General features: G+C 39.1%; 1 protein-coding gene across 2 annotated transcripts in view; it reads left to right on the top strand.

Annotated features, from left to right (window-relative positions):
• Window positions 1–13514: 13514 nt before the first annotated feature.
• FYB1 (FYN binding protein 1) overlaps window positions 13515–16836 on the top strand; it is a 58711-nt gene continuing 55389 nt past the window's right edge. Inside the window, exon 1 of one of the 2 annotated variants that reach the window (XM_032441351.1) lies at window positions 13515–13688. In XM_032441351.1, coding sequence (XP_032297242.1) covers window positions 13686–13688 — 3 coding nt within the window. In that variant the 5' untranslated portion in view covers window positions 13515–13685. The remainder of the gene's footprint in view (window positions 13689–16836) is intronic. The other variant, XM_015848508.2, reaches the window with a different exon arrangement.

Raw genomic sequence — 16836 nt, 5'->3', positions numbered from 1 at the left:
TGTTAGTGGGATTGATGATTAGTAGCTTGAAAAAAAAATTTAAAAATTGTTTTGTGCTTAAGTGAAGGGCTACACTGTAAAAAACACTACACACTTGAAGTCAGAAAAATAATAATTTTGGAGTTTTCCAGGCTAAAATTAATAGCCGTTTGGTGCTGGAGCTTGACAATAGCTGTCAAGATCTACAGATTATAAAATAACTTGTGTTGGGAGGGACCTGTTGTGGGTAGGGTTGCTGCCCACCAGATCATGCTGCCTAGGGCCTCATCCAGCCTGGCCTTGAGAAACATCTCCAGGGATGGGGCATCCATTGCTCTCTGGGCAACCTGTGCTAGTGCCTCGCCACCGTCTGTATAAAGAATTTCTACCTCACACAGGTCTCACTTATTTTAGGTCTAAAGCCATTCACCCTTTTACTATTACCATCAGACCATGTAAAAATCACAGAATTGTAGGGGTTGGAAGGTCCAACCCCCCTGCCAAAGCAGGCTCCCTACACCATGTCACACAGGAAGGCATCCAGGTGGGTCTTGAATATCTCCAGAGAAGGAGACTCCACCACCTCCCTGGGCAGCCTGTTCCAGTGCTCCGTCACCCTCACTGTAAAGAAGTTCTTCCGCACATTGTGTGCAGAACTTCCTATGCTGTAGTTTCATCCCATTACCCCTAGTCCGTATCCCACGCACCACTGAAAAGTGACCAGCCTCACCACTATGGCTCCCACACCTCAGGTATTTATAAACCTGGATCAAGTCCCCTCTCAGCCTTCTCAAGGCTAAACAGACCCAGTTCCCTAAGTCTCTCCTTGTGGGGGAGATGCTCCAGGCCCTTCACCATCTTAGTGGCCCTCTGCTGGACTCTTTCCAAGAGATCCCTGTCTTTTCTGTACTGGGGAGCCCAGAACCGGACACAATATTCCAGATGAGGCCTCACCAGGGCAGGGTAGAGGGGGAGGATCACCTCCTTCGACCTGCTGGACATGCTCTTTTTAATACACCCCAGTATGCCATTGGCTTTTTTGGCTCACTGCTGGCTAAAAAATTTTAGACTGCAAATTTCTGAATGCTGAAATCATATTGTACTTTCTGTATCTTTTTATATGACACTTCAGTTGAAGCCACAACTACATGTTGCTCTGACCTGAATTCAAGCTCTTGAAGGAAATGAACTGAACACTGCAGCAGGAGTGTTGGCCTTTCCTTTACCCTCCCCTCTTATCCCCTTCCCCAGGAAACATCCAGGGCACCTAGACTGGCTGATAGTTAAGGCTTAAAATTAAAAAGAAGAAATAAAAAAAAAAAAAAAAAAAAGAGATGGAACATCCCTCTTTTTAATTGCATTTAAAATATTAAAATAACACAGGAGAAAATATCCAGCCAGCCAAAATAAGGTCCTGTCCTCATTAGGAAAGTTATCCTCAGCCAGTTTCTAACTGGCTTGTGGAAGTTGGAACAGCTGTCTTAAATGCTTCAGTTGATAACTTGTGAAAGAGAAGTCTAAAAAGTTGGTTTTCTTTCTGTTTATACATTCACTTTAAATACTGGAAGGCTGCAAAGAGGTCTCCCTGGAGCCTTCTCTGCTCCAGACTGAACAAGAGCAGGTGCCTCTGTGTTTATACATAGGAGAAATGCTCCAGCCCCCTGAGGATCCTCAAGGCCTCCTCTGAACCTACTCCAAAAGCTCTACATCTTGTTGATCATTGATTGCTGATTAGGAGGACCTCTTACAGACTGGCTGAAGATGCTTGCTGGTTGGTTAACTGAGTTTAAATGACCATCTGTTCTGACTCACTTTCTGTCTTCAAGAACCATCATGCCTTGGGACATACAGTGTTAGCTGAAGCAGGTATGTAGAAACATAACGATATTACAAGCACCAGTGTCTTGTATTCTTGATCAACAAATGCATTTTATGCAAATGGGACTCATTAAATTGGTTTATTGTCACACTGAATTATTTCCTAAAGTTGAAATCATCACAAATCAAGGGCAGGATAGGGAAAAAAGAAAAAAAAAAAAAAAAAAAAAAAAAAAAAAGGAAAAAAAAAAAAAAAAAAGAAAAGAAAAGAAAAAAACCTCCACCCCTCTATAAAAAAGGGGAATAAAATAAAAGTAAGATTTCTGATTGTGCATTATAGTGTATTCTTAGAATAGATTATATGAAGATTGAGTTCAAACGATTAAGTAATATTTAACTGCTAATCAGAAGGGTATTATGAGTCATTTCTGTCTTGGGGTTGTGCACAACACATGGTATCAAAAATTCTTAGATCTGGGTTACAAAAAATTTCTGAATAAGAATGATCTTACAGAGAGCTGGCTTGGGCTTTGGTGGCAGAGGCTTGAAAAGGCTTTAAAAATAAAAAAATTATTGAATTATTGCTCTTCTATATTAGTAGGAAGAGAGGAAGGAATGTTAGTACTTTATTCTTCCAGTGTTCCATGTGAGGATTTTAAAAGTAACATCCTCAGCCATTGATCTGTTTACTGCAGGCCTGAGCTTAGGTTCAGGAGGTTTCTGGGGAAAGAGTTGTTTAGAGGCAATAGGTAGGGTAATGGGACTGTGTGATATAGATAGGTACTGCAGCTGCTGGAAGTATTTACTACTAGTATATGTGACAGTGGAAGGTCAGAGCCAGGCAGGGTAAGCTGAGAGTAAAAAGGGCTATCAAACAACCCTATGATTACTGAGCTATTGAAGATTCAATGGTTAGAAACAAACATATGTTAATTTAATATCTCAATAACAGCTTACTACATATATAATCTGAACAGATAATAAATAGTACTCAAAAATTGAAGGGACTGATGTATCTTCCTTGTCCAAAATGCAGCTTTCTCAGGTTTCTGGAATCAGGTTACATTTGTCATGTCTCCTGCTGTGTTTATACAAGGAAAGGGGGTCATTAGAGTAGAGGGCAATGCACTGCATGCAACAAAAGCCCCATCACACTGAGAGAAATGCATATCTGCTAATCAGGTGGGTGCAGCAAGGGAAGTCCCACTGCAGTACAGAGACAGCAGCATTAACCTGGAAGGGTGCAGAGGGAGTGAGTGGATGGATACTCAGCATGAAAGGCCAAAACTGGAGTATATCCAGAGTATTCATTGTAAGAAAGAGATTATGTACAAGGAAGTCCTGTATTCTTGTGGAGGATATGATGAAAAAAGGCCAGCTTACCATTTCACCTTCAGCATTTTTTCGAAGCTCTCAGGCAGAGCATTGCCATAGCCCTCAGAGAGAAACAGGGTCAGGATCCCTATCAGCACAGTCAGGCTTCCCATGACGATATATGGCAGGTACCTGTCGTAGGCACCTGAACACAGGACAGAAGATCAATTATGTGGCCACCTTCAATGAACCCACGCATTCAGTCTACTTTTCAGATATCACTGCAGCGCAGAATTCATTTGGAATAATGCAGCAAAGAGGTGAAATTCAGGCAGTGGTAGGAATGCTGCGTTGCAACACCGAAGGCATTGGGTTCGAATCCCCCCTGTGGCGCAAGTGGTAGAAGTGTCGCTCTGCTACACAGAGGCTCAAATCCCAGGGGTTGGACTCTATGATCTCTAAGGTCCCTTCCAACCCGCACAAGACTATGATACTGTGATTAGTGGGGGAACTCTTACATACTTTCCTCTTTGGAAGTAGAAGAAGCACCTGATGGATCTGTAAGTGTCCCTGTTCACTTAGAGGAGTTGGACTAGATGACCTTTAAGGATTCCTTCCAACTCAAACAATTCTATGATTCTAATCCAGGCAAGTTAGAATTCAATATTTTATCATTCTTCTGCTGTGCAGCATTGCTACCTGTAAAGATAAGGTCACTCAAAATTATTGGCCTTGGTATTTAAAATGTATGTCATCCTACACTGCCTTGGTATGTACAGTCTAAGTGTCAAGAGACACATTTTTCTATAACATGATAACTTTTCACTTACTGAGAGTCAGGAGTTTCATTATGTTTGAAACTGGGCACTAAAATGAAAAGTCACACTGGAAATTACAGGTCTTCATCTGATACTGAACTAGCAAAACATTACACTCAGCAAGGTATAAATACTTAGATGGCTAAGCACTTGTCTGCTTCCTCCAGCTATAAGTAAGTTAGCCTACTAGCAAATAACATGTTTATTCATGATCTTTCTTTTAACTCGGGAAAATATTTGGACGTTTATTTAGGCTTCAAGACAATTCCATGAGCTTAAGAAGCTCAGAAATTAGAAAGTCATATTGATGCACTATGCCAATTTGAGATATGCTGGTATGCCTTTAGCCTTAAGTTACAAAGATCATGGCAGCAATCTGAAAAGAGGAACTGCAGATGTTCTGTGTGTAATTGTTTGATTCTCTTCAACGTGACCCACCAGAAGAGCAGGAGCATGCACAAAGATTTTAAAAGGGAAAAGAACAGTCTAGGAAATCTTTGAGCTTTTTTCTCATGTGATTTTAAGCCAGAAAAGAAAAGTTAGGCAGTTGTTAATCTAATTAACAAGTACTTCTATGAAAGAGGCAGAAAACAGCTGGAAAATGCTTCCAAAATATTGATCTACAGTTAGAATACAAACTCACATGTGATTTTAGTATACAGGCAATACTGGTCTGAGGTGTTTTTTGTTTGTTTTTGATTTGACAGCTCTTCAGAAAAAGCTTTCCACGGGGGGATAAGAGTACTGAAGGCTGTAGATCACAGATCACAGAATGACCCGGGTTGGAAGGGACCTCAAGGATCATGTGGTTCCAACCCCCCTGCCTGGCAGGGCCACCAACCATACACCTTTACTAGATCAGGTTGCCCAGGGCCCCGTCCAACCTGGTCTTGAACACCTCCAAGGACGGGGCATCCACAACCTCCCTGGGCAGCCTGTTCCAGGGTCTAACCACTCTCCTAGTAAAGAACTTCCCCCTAACATCCAACCTAAATCTTCCCTCTTTTAACTTAAAACCATTTCCCCGTGTCCTACTATTGTCATCCCTTTCGAAGAGTTTACTCCCCTCCTGGGACTAAGTTCCCTTCAGGTATTGAAAGGCTGCAATGAGGTCACCCCGCAACCTTCTCTTCTCCAGGCTGAACAAACCCAACTCCCTCAGCCTGTCCTCATAGGGGAGGTGCTCCAGCCCCCTGATCATCTTCGTGGCCCTCCTCTGGACCCTTTCCAAAATCTCCATGTCTTTTTTGTACTGAGGGCTCCACACCTGGACACAGTACTCCAGAAGGGGACTCACAAGAGCAGAGAGGGACAATCACCTCCCTATCCCTGCTGACCACACCTCTCCTGATGGAGCCCAGGATCCCATTTGCTTTCTGGGCTGCCAGAGCACACTGCTGGCTCATGTTGAGTCTTTTGTCCATCATCTTTCGTCCTTCTCTGCCAAGCTGCTCTCAAGGACAACTCCTCCCAGCCTGTACAGGTGCCTGAAGTACTTCCAGCCCAAGTGCAAAACCTTGCACTTTGCCGTGTCGAACCTCATTAGGTCCACCCAAGCCCAGCTTTCCAGCCTGTCAAGGTCCCTCTGAATGGCATCCGTTCCCTCCACTGTATCGACCGCACCACTCAGCTTGGTGTTGTCAGCAAACTTGCTGAGGGTGCACTCGATTCCCTCATCGATGTCATTAATAAAGATGTTGTTGTTGTATCTCCAGTAGAGAGAAAGATAAGCAGCTGCAGGGCATGGGTGCACCGTGACCCATGCACCTAGAAAAAGGGTAAGCTATAGCTGAATATCTTCATAAAAGCAACAATCAAAAAAAAACATTATCCATTCATGGGAAAATGATAAACTACAGCTCCTAGAATAGCAGGTCTGTGATTTGATGAAACTCTTAATCATTTCAGACCTGAAGCCACAATAATACGGGTAGACCATGTCCAGATGTACAGAGCTAGTCTAGTACTCACACTGAAAACTTTTGTGGAAAGAAATAGATTTTTATGGCCACGTGGACATTCCTATTAAGAACACTACTTTTTATTTTCCTTTTAAATATTAAAGAAGCAATCTTCACAGCCATTGAATGACACCTACAGGTGAGTTAGTTAATATCAGCTTATGTTGTTTTATTTGTATTGGAGCTACATTTATCTCAGATCTTAAAAAAAAAAAAAAAAAAAAAAAAAAAAAAAGGTACAATAAAATTGTATGGTATCTGACCCCAGAATAATTATTTTTTCACTCTTACTTTAGAACACCAGTTCTTATTGTTTGTATCCTCCACACAGTAATAATTTAAATAAAATAGAAATAATTATTTGTTGATATTGAATTAATATTTTCCTGTATTCTCCTAACATACAATTAAAAATAATTACCTATTAATGAAAAATAGTATAGAAACAATTGGAAGAAATAATAACATTTTATAATAGAAAGCAGTTCTCCCATCACTTACTTTTCTTAGATATCTCAGTAAGGTGAAAATTTAATTTAGTAATACGGCTTATTTTTTTTCTTTTCACTTGAAGGAAGGAGATTAAAAATTGTTTATTAAGTAATGAAAGAACAAAAAGGGAAAGATCTCAGTGAGGAATAGCTGGGAGTATCATTTAATGTCTATCTGGAAAAAGAAAAATGATTTATTTTCATATTAGGCTGATGCATGAAGTGACAGTTTGTATGTAATAAAGTCAATGAATGACTGTAGAGGTTTTTCTAATGAAGGCAACTGTAAATTTCTACCACAGTCACCATGCCATGATCACTCTGACAGGCAGGAAGTGGGCAGGAAAGGCAAGAGTATGTAATGAACAAAAACATAGTTTGGGGCACTGTAAAGAATCTGGAGCTGTATCCAGTGGCAACAGAAAACAGTGGGGCATACAGGCATTCCCTGAAGTGGAATCATGTTCTCATTTGTGCATTGAAATGCAACATAGCTTTTGGAAGAATATCTGACAACTGTTTTATGTTTTGTACTTGAAGATGATAAGTATCTATCCAGACAGAAAATTCGAAGTAAATCAAGCATCATGCTAATATGCAGAACCATACATAGGATATCAATACTCTTAGAGATATTATTTAAATATTTATATGTATGTATGTGTATATATATAATTTTTTTTAAGTAACATTTCGTAAAGAATCAGTCATTCCGAATTACTTTACTTACACACTGCAGCTTTAGTTTTTCAGTATTACATTCTTCTCTTCCCCAGAAAGTGGAGCAGATGAAGACATAGTATGCTACAGTACCACCTTGTGTTGAGATGAAAAGGGTGCAGTCTGCATTTCATTGTGGAACAGCATGACTGCCCAACAGTCATCCTCTGTAGCAAGGAGGAATAAGCTTTATAGGTATTTTTTGAAGCAGATTTTTTAATTATCTCTATTCTGATAAATTACTGAAACCTTTCATGAGACATGCATAGAAGTTTAGTAGTGATGCTGGCAACTTGAAACCCATTTTCCAGACTCAGCTAGTTACAGGGACTTGTATCAGCCATAAAATATTGTGGTCATTGGAAAGACTGAAAGCCTTACAAATAGAATGCTATAGAATGTGACAGAAAGGCAGAGCAAATAAACATACAAACAAAATGCAATGTGGGATCCCCAAAGAAGCAACTGCTTCCATAATTATCTTCTGAACATTGGTATATAGGTATAGAGAACTACTTCACCCCATGTGATCACTTTTGGGGGTTTGAGATGGTTCAGATTTCCTCTCCTTCAGAGAATTCTACTACTCCTCCAAATCACTCCCTAAGAGAAGAGACGAAGCTGGGAGTAGCTGTATATTCCCTACATATAGATTTTGTGAACTCTTGATACCAATGGTCCCATCAGCAAACAAAGTAATATAAGTTCCGGGGAAATAATAATAATAATAATCCAGGATAAAAGTGGCTGTTGATGTGTGCTTTTTGAACCTACATGAATCACCTCATATTTGTAAATATTTGGCAGATTTTTTTCCTACTTATTATTTTATTTTATTTTATTTTATTTTATTTTATTTTATTTTATTTTATTTTATTTTATTTTTCCCAAGCTTAATTCAAGTGCTTTAGATATTCAAATTGAGATATTTTAAATCATATTTTGTAGTCTGGCTGTTCAGGAGTTTTAGGGGAAAAAAAAGAAAAAAAAAAAGAATTTTTAATGTCTGATTGCCTTCACACTACAGAAACTCAGAGAACTGTTGATACTTCTGAAATTATACTCTCATTTTCACACAGCTAATATGCCTGTCTGTGAGACATGGCATGCCCAGCCAGCTATGAGGATGGGGACACAGTCTGTGAGCTCTCGCATCAGGATGTGTAACAAAGTGTGACCAAAAAAGGGGAATACATGGATCATCAAAGAAGAGTGTAGCAAAAATAGGTTTTTTTTGGAGTTTGTGTTTGTTGCCTTCTCAACATCTGAGTCTCTTCTCTATGGCCCATCCATTCTCAGCAACTTGGGTATCTTGAGATCATGCTGCACATGCTGCCTGAATGCAGAGTGTTGTATTAGGCGAAATCGGACCCTCGGGATGTAACGTGATAGGCCCTCCTCTGCTGGGTCATGCATACGTAAAAAAGATAAAGATGAAACAGGATACCTATATAAGGGACCCTCACATTCCAATAAACGCCATTTTACCGCTCACCATAATGGTGTAACAAACAGCTGTGACTTGGTCGGGGCCGTCGATACACATTCACAAAGGGACTTGACTTTCCAGGTTACCAGATTGAGGTAACAGCAGAGCATTCTTTTTTTTTTTTTTTTTCCCCTTCTTTTTTCCCCCATCTGTGAAAACCCTGCATTTATAGATGTACATTGCCATTGAGATTGCCAGTGAGGTATTGTGTTCCCCTTTTCTTCTGAAGACAAGACTTTCTGCATAGATCACATCTCCTCTTGGACATCATCTTCTCTCTACATAGTGATATGTTTTTTCTATACAAGTTTATGGTCACAAATATAGCTAAGCAGATGCACACAGCCTTGGGAGCGTGGCTCTCCAGGGAGGTTGAATACACAAGGAAACTGCATAAGAACTCCCATGAGATAAGTAAAATTACTGATTTTAGCTGAAGCACATTCTTCAGCTGAATCAAATTATTCTGAGATTCAATTATGTGCTTCTTTTGTGAAATCACTGAATCACTAAGGTTGGAAAAGGCCTGTAAAATCATCCGGTCCAACTGTCCACCTACCACCAGTAATGTACACAAAAGCATGTTCCTTAGCTCTGTATCTACAGGCTTTTAGGTTCCTTGTAAATCTACAGAGACAGTGACTGAACAGCCTCCATGGACAGCCTGTTTCAGAGCCTGATCACTCTTTCAGGGAAGAAATTATTAGTAATATCCAACCTGAAAGTCCCCTGGCACATGAGGCCACTCCCTCTTATCCTACTGCTGTTACTTGGAAAAAGAGACAGACTGCCAACTCATCACAACCTCCTTTCAGGTAGTTGTAGAGGTCAGTAGATCCTCCCCTGAGCCTCCTCTTCTCTAGACTAAGCAAACCCATTTCCCTCAGCTATTCCTCATAAGTCTTGTGCTCCTGACCCCTCAGCACCTCCAATGAAAACAGAATTTTCAAGGAGAAAAATCAAACATCTTAGTAAATTTTAGAAAGGTTCTTGGTCAAAATATATTTTTCTACTATAAAATGCCATCCAGCCTTTACTAACACTTTCTGTAGAATGACTTTGTTATCTGGCTAAAACATTTGAACATTATTCTTTGTGTTCTAAGTCAATATTCACATCTGTGTTTGTCTTATATGATTGTTACTGATAAGCTAAGTGCATTGTGCAGTTTTAGAGTGCAACATAGATATTTTTTTAACTGTCCTGATTTCTCATGCAAGTTTTTCATCCTCTTTACTAAGATAGAAGCAGACAAAATCTTCACATTTAAGTTCTAGCATGATTACAAAATAAGTTATGAGAGGTCTAAACAGACAAACAAAAACCTACACCTACTGGAGGGACTAGCAGGAATACTTCCGGAGCTAATTTAAAGTTTCACTATAACTATACTGTAAGTTTCAGTTCTGTGTTACATAGCTTCATGAGAACAATAAGCCTGATCAAGCTAAAATGTTTAATTTTATTACTCTAAAGCCAGCAAAATTTATATAGTTTTAGAATAAAGGCAGAAGCAGCATAGAGACATCAGAACAGGAAAGGATTTTGCACATGTTGAACAGTGAGAACATTTGTATCAAGTAAACTTTATTCAGATAGATGTAGAGGCCCAGAGATTTCCTCTAGCCCTAAGGGAATGTGAATCAGCAGTCTAAGATGCCTTAAATGGTGCCAGCTGACACAGCAGTCAGCTGCTAAATTCCTTCTATATAACCCCTACTAGGCACTGGCACTGCTATTAAATGTAAGAGCTGCAGATAATAATGGGGTTTGTAAGGCAAGTGCCTTAACTGCAGCTGTTTTACAAGGTGTCATACGTCACAGACAGAAGCTAGGGATATCTATTTTAGGATATAATGTAAAACCGAACAGTGTGATTTAACATTAGATGTAGAATGTATGAGTTGTATGCCTCAAAAGGATATTTCTCCTGTTCAGTCTTCATTTTATTCTTTTAGAATGTTTGCTTTGTTTCATATCATTTTTAATTGGTGCTGTGCCCTTCATGCATACAGTCTGAGAATAGCAGAGAGTGATCCAGAATAAGAGAGAATTTAGTTCTGTTCTGAAAATAAACAAAGGCAAAACTCCAGCTGACCTTAGTAGGCATGCAGGAATAGCTTCCATTATCTGGCAAGCCATATGGAATTATTTATTCTGTTATAAAAGTTGAGATCTTTACATACTATACCTAAAAAGAAGACTTGCCAAAATGATCTCAAAAGTAATTAGCAAGGAAAGAGATCTGCAGAACAGTCTGAACTTCTTGGTGCTTCCTCGGTTTTAATTTGAGAAGTTTTTACTTCTGTTAAGCAAGTTTGTTCCTGTCCAAAATACTAGGTAAGATACCACGTTTTAAAGTGCTGTAGTTTATAAGTAAAATAGATTTTCCTGCTGTACTGCATACCAGAACAGCCCTCACATCTGCTTTCTTTTCTCTGCATTAAGAACCAAACATTTTTGTATATAAAAGAAATATTCACCTTGCAAGATTCCAAATGCGAAGTTGTGGTATTCAGCTCATAGTTTACAGTGGAAATTTCCTTACTTTCATTAAGATAGGATAGTGTTAATTTAATATTCACTTACACAGTTGAGAAACATATATTTCTGCTGAATTAAAGTGACTGTTCTGGACTAAGTTAGAAAAGGCAATTGCTGTGCTGATTTTGAAGGCCAGAATATATGTACCTGCTGCATGAAGCATGAACAGCAACAGTATCACTGATTGATATTGAGAAATTGCAAAGGGACACCAGGCAAAATGTAAAATCTGTACCCCAGTATTATTCTGTTAAGTATTTGGAGATCATTGTGATTCTTATAATAAGAATCTGTATAAAGCAAAATTATTTCTGAACATAAGGTAAGGCACCAGCCATTAAATTTGAGTTTAATATATAGAAATTATGTGTTGAAGTTTACTGTGAAATCCAAAATGGCTGTCATAGACTACAGGATGCTTGGTTGATGCTCCAACAAAGTGTCAGTACAGTATCTTCACAGCTGCAGCTGTTTCAAAGATTGCCTGGTGACTTTCTATGATGGAGTGACAGCACTGGTGGATGGGAAGGGGCAACAGATATCACCTACCTGGACTTCTGCAAAGCCTTTGAAATGGTCCCTGACCATGTCCTTCTCTCTAAATTGGAGAGGTATCGATATGAAAGATGGTCAGTTTGATGGGTTAAGAACTGGTTGGCTGGTTGCAGCCAAGGGGTTGTAATCAACGTTTCCGTTGCAGGGTGGAAGCCAGTCACAAGTGGTGGCCCCCAGCAGTTGATCCCAGGTATTTATGTAGAGTGGATAAAGATATTTTTGAAAGCAGCCTTGTGGAGAAAGACTTTGGGGTCCTGGTGGACGAGAAACTGGACATTAGCCAGCAGTGTGCACTTGCAGCCCAGAAGGCCAACTGTGTTCTGGGCTGCATTAACAGAGGGGTGGCCAGCAGGGAGAGGGAGGTGATTGTCCCCCTCTACTCAGCTCTTGTGAGGCCCCATCTGCAGTACTGCATCCAGGCCTGGGTCCCCCAGTACAGGAAAGACACAGAGCTCTTGAAACAGGTTCAGAGGAGGGCCACTAAGATGATCAGTGGGCTGGAGCACCTCTCCTGTGAGGAAAGGTTGAGGGAACTGGATTTGTTTAGCTTGGAAAAGAGAAGGCTTCACAACCTCCTTGGGCAACCTGGGAGACCTCATTGTGGCCTTCCAGTACTTGAAGGAAGCCTATAAACAAGAGAGGGAACAATTGTTTACATGGGTTCATAGTGATAGGACAAGGGGGAATGGTTTTAAACTATGACAGGAGAGGTTTAGTGTAGATATTAGGAGGAAGTTTCTCACTCAGAGGATCATGACACACTGGAACAGGTTGCCCAAGGAGGCTGTGGATGCCCCATCCGTGGAGGCATTCAAGGCCAGGCTGGATGTGACTCTGGGCAGCCTGGTCTGGTGGTTGGCAACCCTGACTGTGGCAGAGGGGTTGAAGTGAGATGAACATTGTGGTCCTTTTCAACTCAGGCCATTCTGTGGTTTTATTATTCAGTCTGGAGAAGGCTGTGATTTGACCTAATAGCAGACTTTCCGTATCTAAAGGGGAACTACAGGAATGAAAGGGAAAGATTCCTTAGCAAGGTTTGTGCTTATAGAACAAGGTGAAATAGCTTCAAACCCCAAAAGGGTACATTTATATAAGAGATATAGCTAGGAAAAAAGTTTTGTACAGAGAGGATGGTGAGACACGTGAACAGGCTACCCAGAGTTGTGGTTGATTTGCCCCATCCCTGGGGCATTTCAAGGCCAGGCTGGATTACACCCTGGACAGCCTGATCTAGCTGTGGATGTCCTTGTTCATTGCAGGAGAGATGGACTAGATGACCTTTAAAGGTCCCTTCCAACTCTAAGTATGATTCTGTGATTCTGTGATTCCATGATTCTGTGATTCAGGTCAGTGAGGTCTAGGCCCATTATAACCTTTCTCCCTTCACTTTTTATACATAGAAATTCTGTAGCAGTATTGAGCTTTTATACACTGCTGGACCAGAAAAACTCTGTTTTTCTGATGTTATCAGCCACGAAGAGATGAAGAATCAAAAGTCAGTGCACAGAAATACATTTCAGCTTATTAGATGAAGAAAATGGCTTTGAAATAAAACATTCAGGAAAATCTGAGCCAGAAGGAGAAGTGCATCTGGTAGGTAATGATGCCTAAATACACAAAAACCTGGGAAATCTTGAGAATGAAAAACAAAAAAACAAAATATTTTTTATTTTATAATTCAGCCAAAGATTAGAGAAAACATAATTGTATGTTATAAGCGTTCTCAGAGATCATAAAATAAATGAATTCTCATTCAGTGTCATTTGTCCTTCACAGTGCTGCAGTGTGTCACAAACAAATGCTGTTAAAAATTCTTTTGGGTCTCTGATAATAAGCAAAACAAGGATTTTGCTGATAACTTTTCCTGTGAAGGCTGGATAGGCAACATACACTTTCAAAAAAGGAAGTGCAGAGTGAAGGACAAAGAACATTTTTGACTCTCTCCAGTACAGGACATATTCTTTAGCAGGACTGTAAAGACAGAGAAGCTGAAACCATGGTAAGTACAGAGCCTTATCTTTTTATTATATGAATGCATAATATTTAGTTTTAAAACTATATAGAATGCAACTCAAAAACTTTAAACATGCTTACAGTAAGTTTCAATTCAGTTTCTTGCAGCTCACTTCCTGCTCCTGAGGGCATGAAGAAACTTCTTAGTTTTTTTTCTGTTTCTTCATCATATGAATCAGTTTCTGTGTATCTTGCAGATTCTGAAATTCAAAAATAAGGAAGAGACAAAAGCTTCTTTCAAGTCTGAGCTGAAAAATAAGTCCATAGATCTAGAAGAATTCTGCAGTCAGGTGTCAGTGTGATAGCAATCCAGAAATGAGAGTAAAGCTTTTTAATGGTATTTCCAGGAAGACTGTCTTCATTCAGAAGAACTTTGAAACTAAAAACAAACAAGATTTATGCTTCTAGGTGTAACTTTGCGGTACAGCTGTATTTTTTAAAAAACTAATATCTATTCTTTTTTCCATAAAAAAGATCACTTAAAATTCAAAAACCTACATACTTGCAGATGTTTTTCCTAAGTATTTTATTGGTAAACTGAATCAACAATTTCAAGTCAAATTATTTTAAAGATGTTAAAAATCGTATAGTCTGAATAGCTTTTTATACCACCCTTTCCTCAGGAAATATTTTAGAACTCTTGGAGTATCTTGTATACTTTTACCATTGTAAATATTCTCGTACAAAGCTATCTCTAAAGAGCTTTGCTTTATTTAAATCTGTTTATCTGTTTTAAGAGGAAAAAGGTATTTTATGAAACCTAGAGAGGAACCCAAACCATAGAATTCAGTATCTTCATAGGCAAAAAAGTCTAATGTCCATCACAAGCAGGACAAGAAAAATGACAATGTGAAATAGTATTGAATGCAGAAAACAGTTTACATTTAACAGTGTTTGGAGGGTTTGGGCAGGGGTTGTCTCTGTTTTACACAAAGACTGAATTCTTCCTGAATCTGAAGAAATGGCCTCAAAAGCCTTTCAGCAACATTTTGGATATTTAAAATATAGAACAGATACTTCTTATTTCTGTTGTAATGAGTCCCAGAGTGTAGGAACAAGTGAGAAGAAAAAAACAAAACAAGAAACAAAACACTGTGCTTGTATGTGCAAAAAATTCAACTCAAGTTACTTGATTTACTCTGGATAAACACATATGTGAATGGGATCCAAAAAAGCACAACAGTTCTAACAAATTAGCATCTTACTGTGCTTTTGCATGCTGAGTTCCTGTTGATGCAGATTCTTTAACTCAAGCTTCCCATTTAGCATTCTGAAGTACACGTGAAGCCTTTGTGTCTGCAAAACTCTACATTACAATTTGCAAGGCAAATTATGATACAGTTATGCTATTGGCATGAATCATATATATAACTGCTTTTGTGAAAAGGTTTGTTTAGGAGCAAGTAAATATGAAAAAACATTGAACACATGGTTTCTGCTGTTGCCAAATGCAGTTTGAAAACAAGCAACAATTACAGTTCTACTTTTTCTTCAAATTCTTTTTAAGTTTCAGATTGGTTTACCTGAACCCAAATATGACTGATGGTTCAAAGCAATGCTAACTACATATTCATATTCTTATTATATTACCCTAGCAGTACTGCTTTCATCATGGGCAACCCAGAAGCATCATGAAGGAAGCAAATCACAATATTTAATGCTGCAGGGGTAGAAATTTGTATTATAGCAATATAGGCAAAGAGAAAAAAAGTAGTAGTTAAAAAAAAAAATGGAGAACAATATAACTGAAAAGGTTAGAATGAGGAATAATGAGGGAAAGTACATTTTTTGACAGTTTTACACAAGACAGAGATGAAACTGGTTTTAGATAACAAATCTCTCCCTATGAAAATATCAATTAATTGAGACTTATGCACATTTCCTGGGTACTTCATTTTGTACAATGCACATTTCCTGGGTACCTCAATTTGGAAGGCATTCGCATTGCCTCAGGAATGTCACTAACTTCTCATTTAATTCCTAATGGATTCTGTCATTCACCTCATATGAGCATTGATTTTAAAAAATCTCCATACAGTTAATTTCTGGAAAACAGCTGTACTATAATTCACCTTGAAATAACTCTTTCATGGTTCTGTGTCATATTTCTATAGCATTTACTTTGGAAGGTATTTCATGTACTTCCAGAATAGCTAAAATATTTTAACCCCTTGTGACCAAATTTCTGTCACAGAAACAAATGGCCAGTTAGTAACATCGGGGGGAAACAAAACAAACAAACAAACAAACCCTTCCTCTTTATAAGTGGTTACACTAGACATTATTCAGCAATTCAAGGTAATAGCACTGAAATCCAGCACTCCTAAGCACTTGTAAGAACTATATGCTGGAAGTTTGTGTGGAGCACACCATTATCACATGCTAACTCACTGGCAGTAATGACCTGGAAAAATAGAAAGGGACAAATGGTAGATGAATTATCTGGGCAGCTCCAGCAGCACAGAAGAAGTCTCTCTTCCTCTCTAGGGGTCTGTATCTTAGCTATGGAGAAAAAAAAAATGATGAGGAGTATTATATTGATTCCTCTTGGTCAGCCTCCAAGAGCAGCTGTGATGGATCATCTTTATGTAGCAGCCCTCAAGAATAAACAGTAAGAATATAGATGTACCTTAGCCTAAACACTAGTGCTTTTCTCCTTCCTGCTACTCTTCTCCCCACTACAGTAAGTAGCTAATCTACTTTCACAATCAACATATCCTGTGTGATTGATGAGTTTCCTAATAGCCCATCCTTTAATGGATGCCCAGCTGACTTACCTTTCAGTCTAGCCAAAGCTCGGCAAAAGAATTGGCAATGTAAACAGTGGAAAAATGGAAAATATTATTATGGGCCTGCAGTGTATCTGATATAAAGCAATATGCCTGGTGTGGTGCAGCATACGTGGCATGCTGGAAATCAGGGCTTGAAGCTGGCACAACTCAGCATCAAGAAGCCTCTCCCCTTCTCTTCCCCATTTTGTTTGCCCCATCACTAGCACTTCAGTACTTGGAGCGGAAAGTCTCCTATTTATCATGGATGGTGGCCACTGTGAGGAGACAGCAAAACTAAAATTGACTCTGACAAATTAGGTTTCTACTTCTCATTTGCACATAGCCTGTAGCCAGCAGATTCAA

This window comes from Coturnix japonica, chromosome Z, assembly GCF_001577835.2.
Source record: "Coturnix japonica isolate 7356 chromosome Z, Coturnix japonica 2.1, whole genome shotgun sequence".
NCBI lineage: Eukaryota > Metazoa > Chordata > Aves > Galliformes > Phasianidae > Coturnix > Coturnix japonica.
The sequence above is the reverse complement of the archived record's forward strand: the minus strand, read 5'-3'. Positions and strand labels throughout refer to the sequence as shown.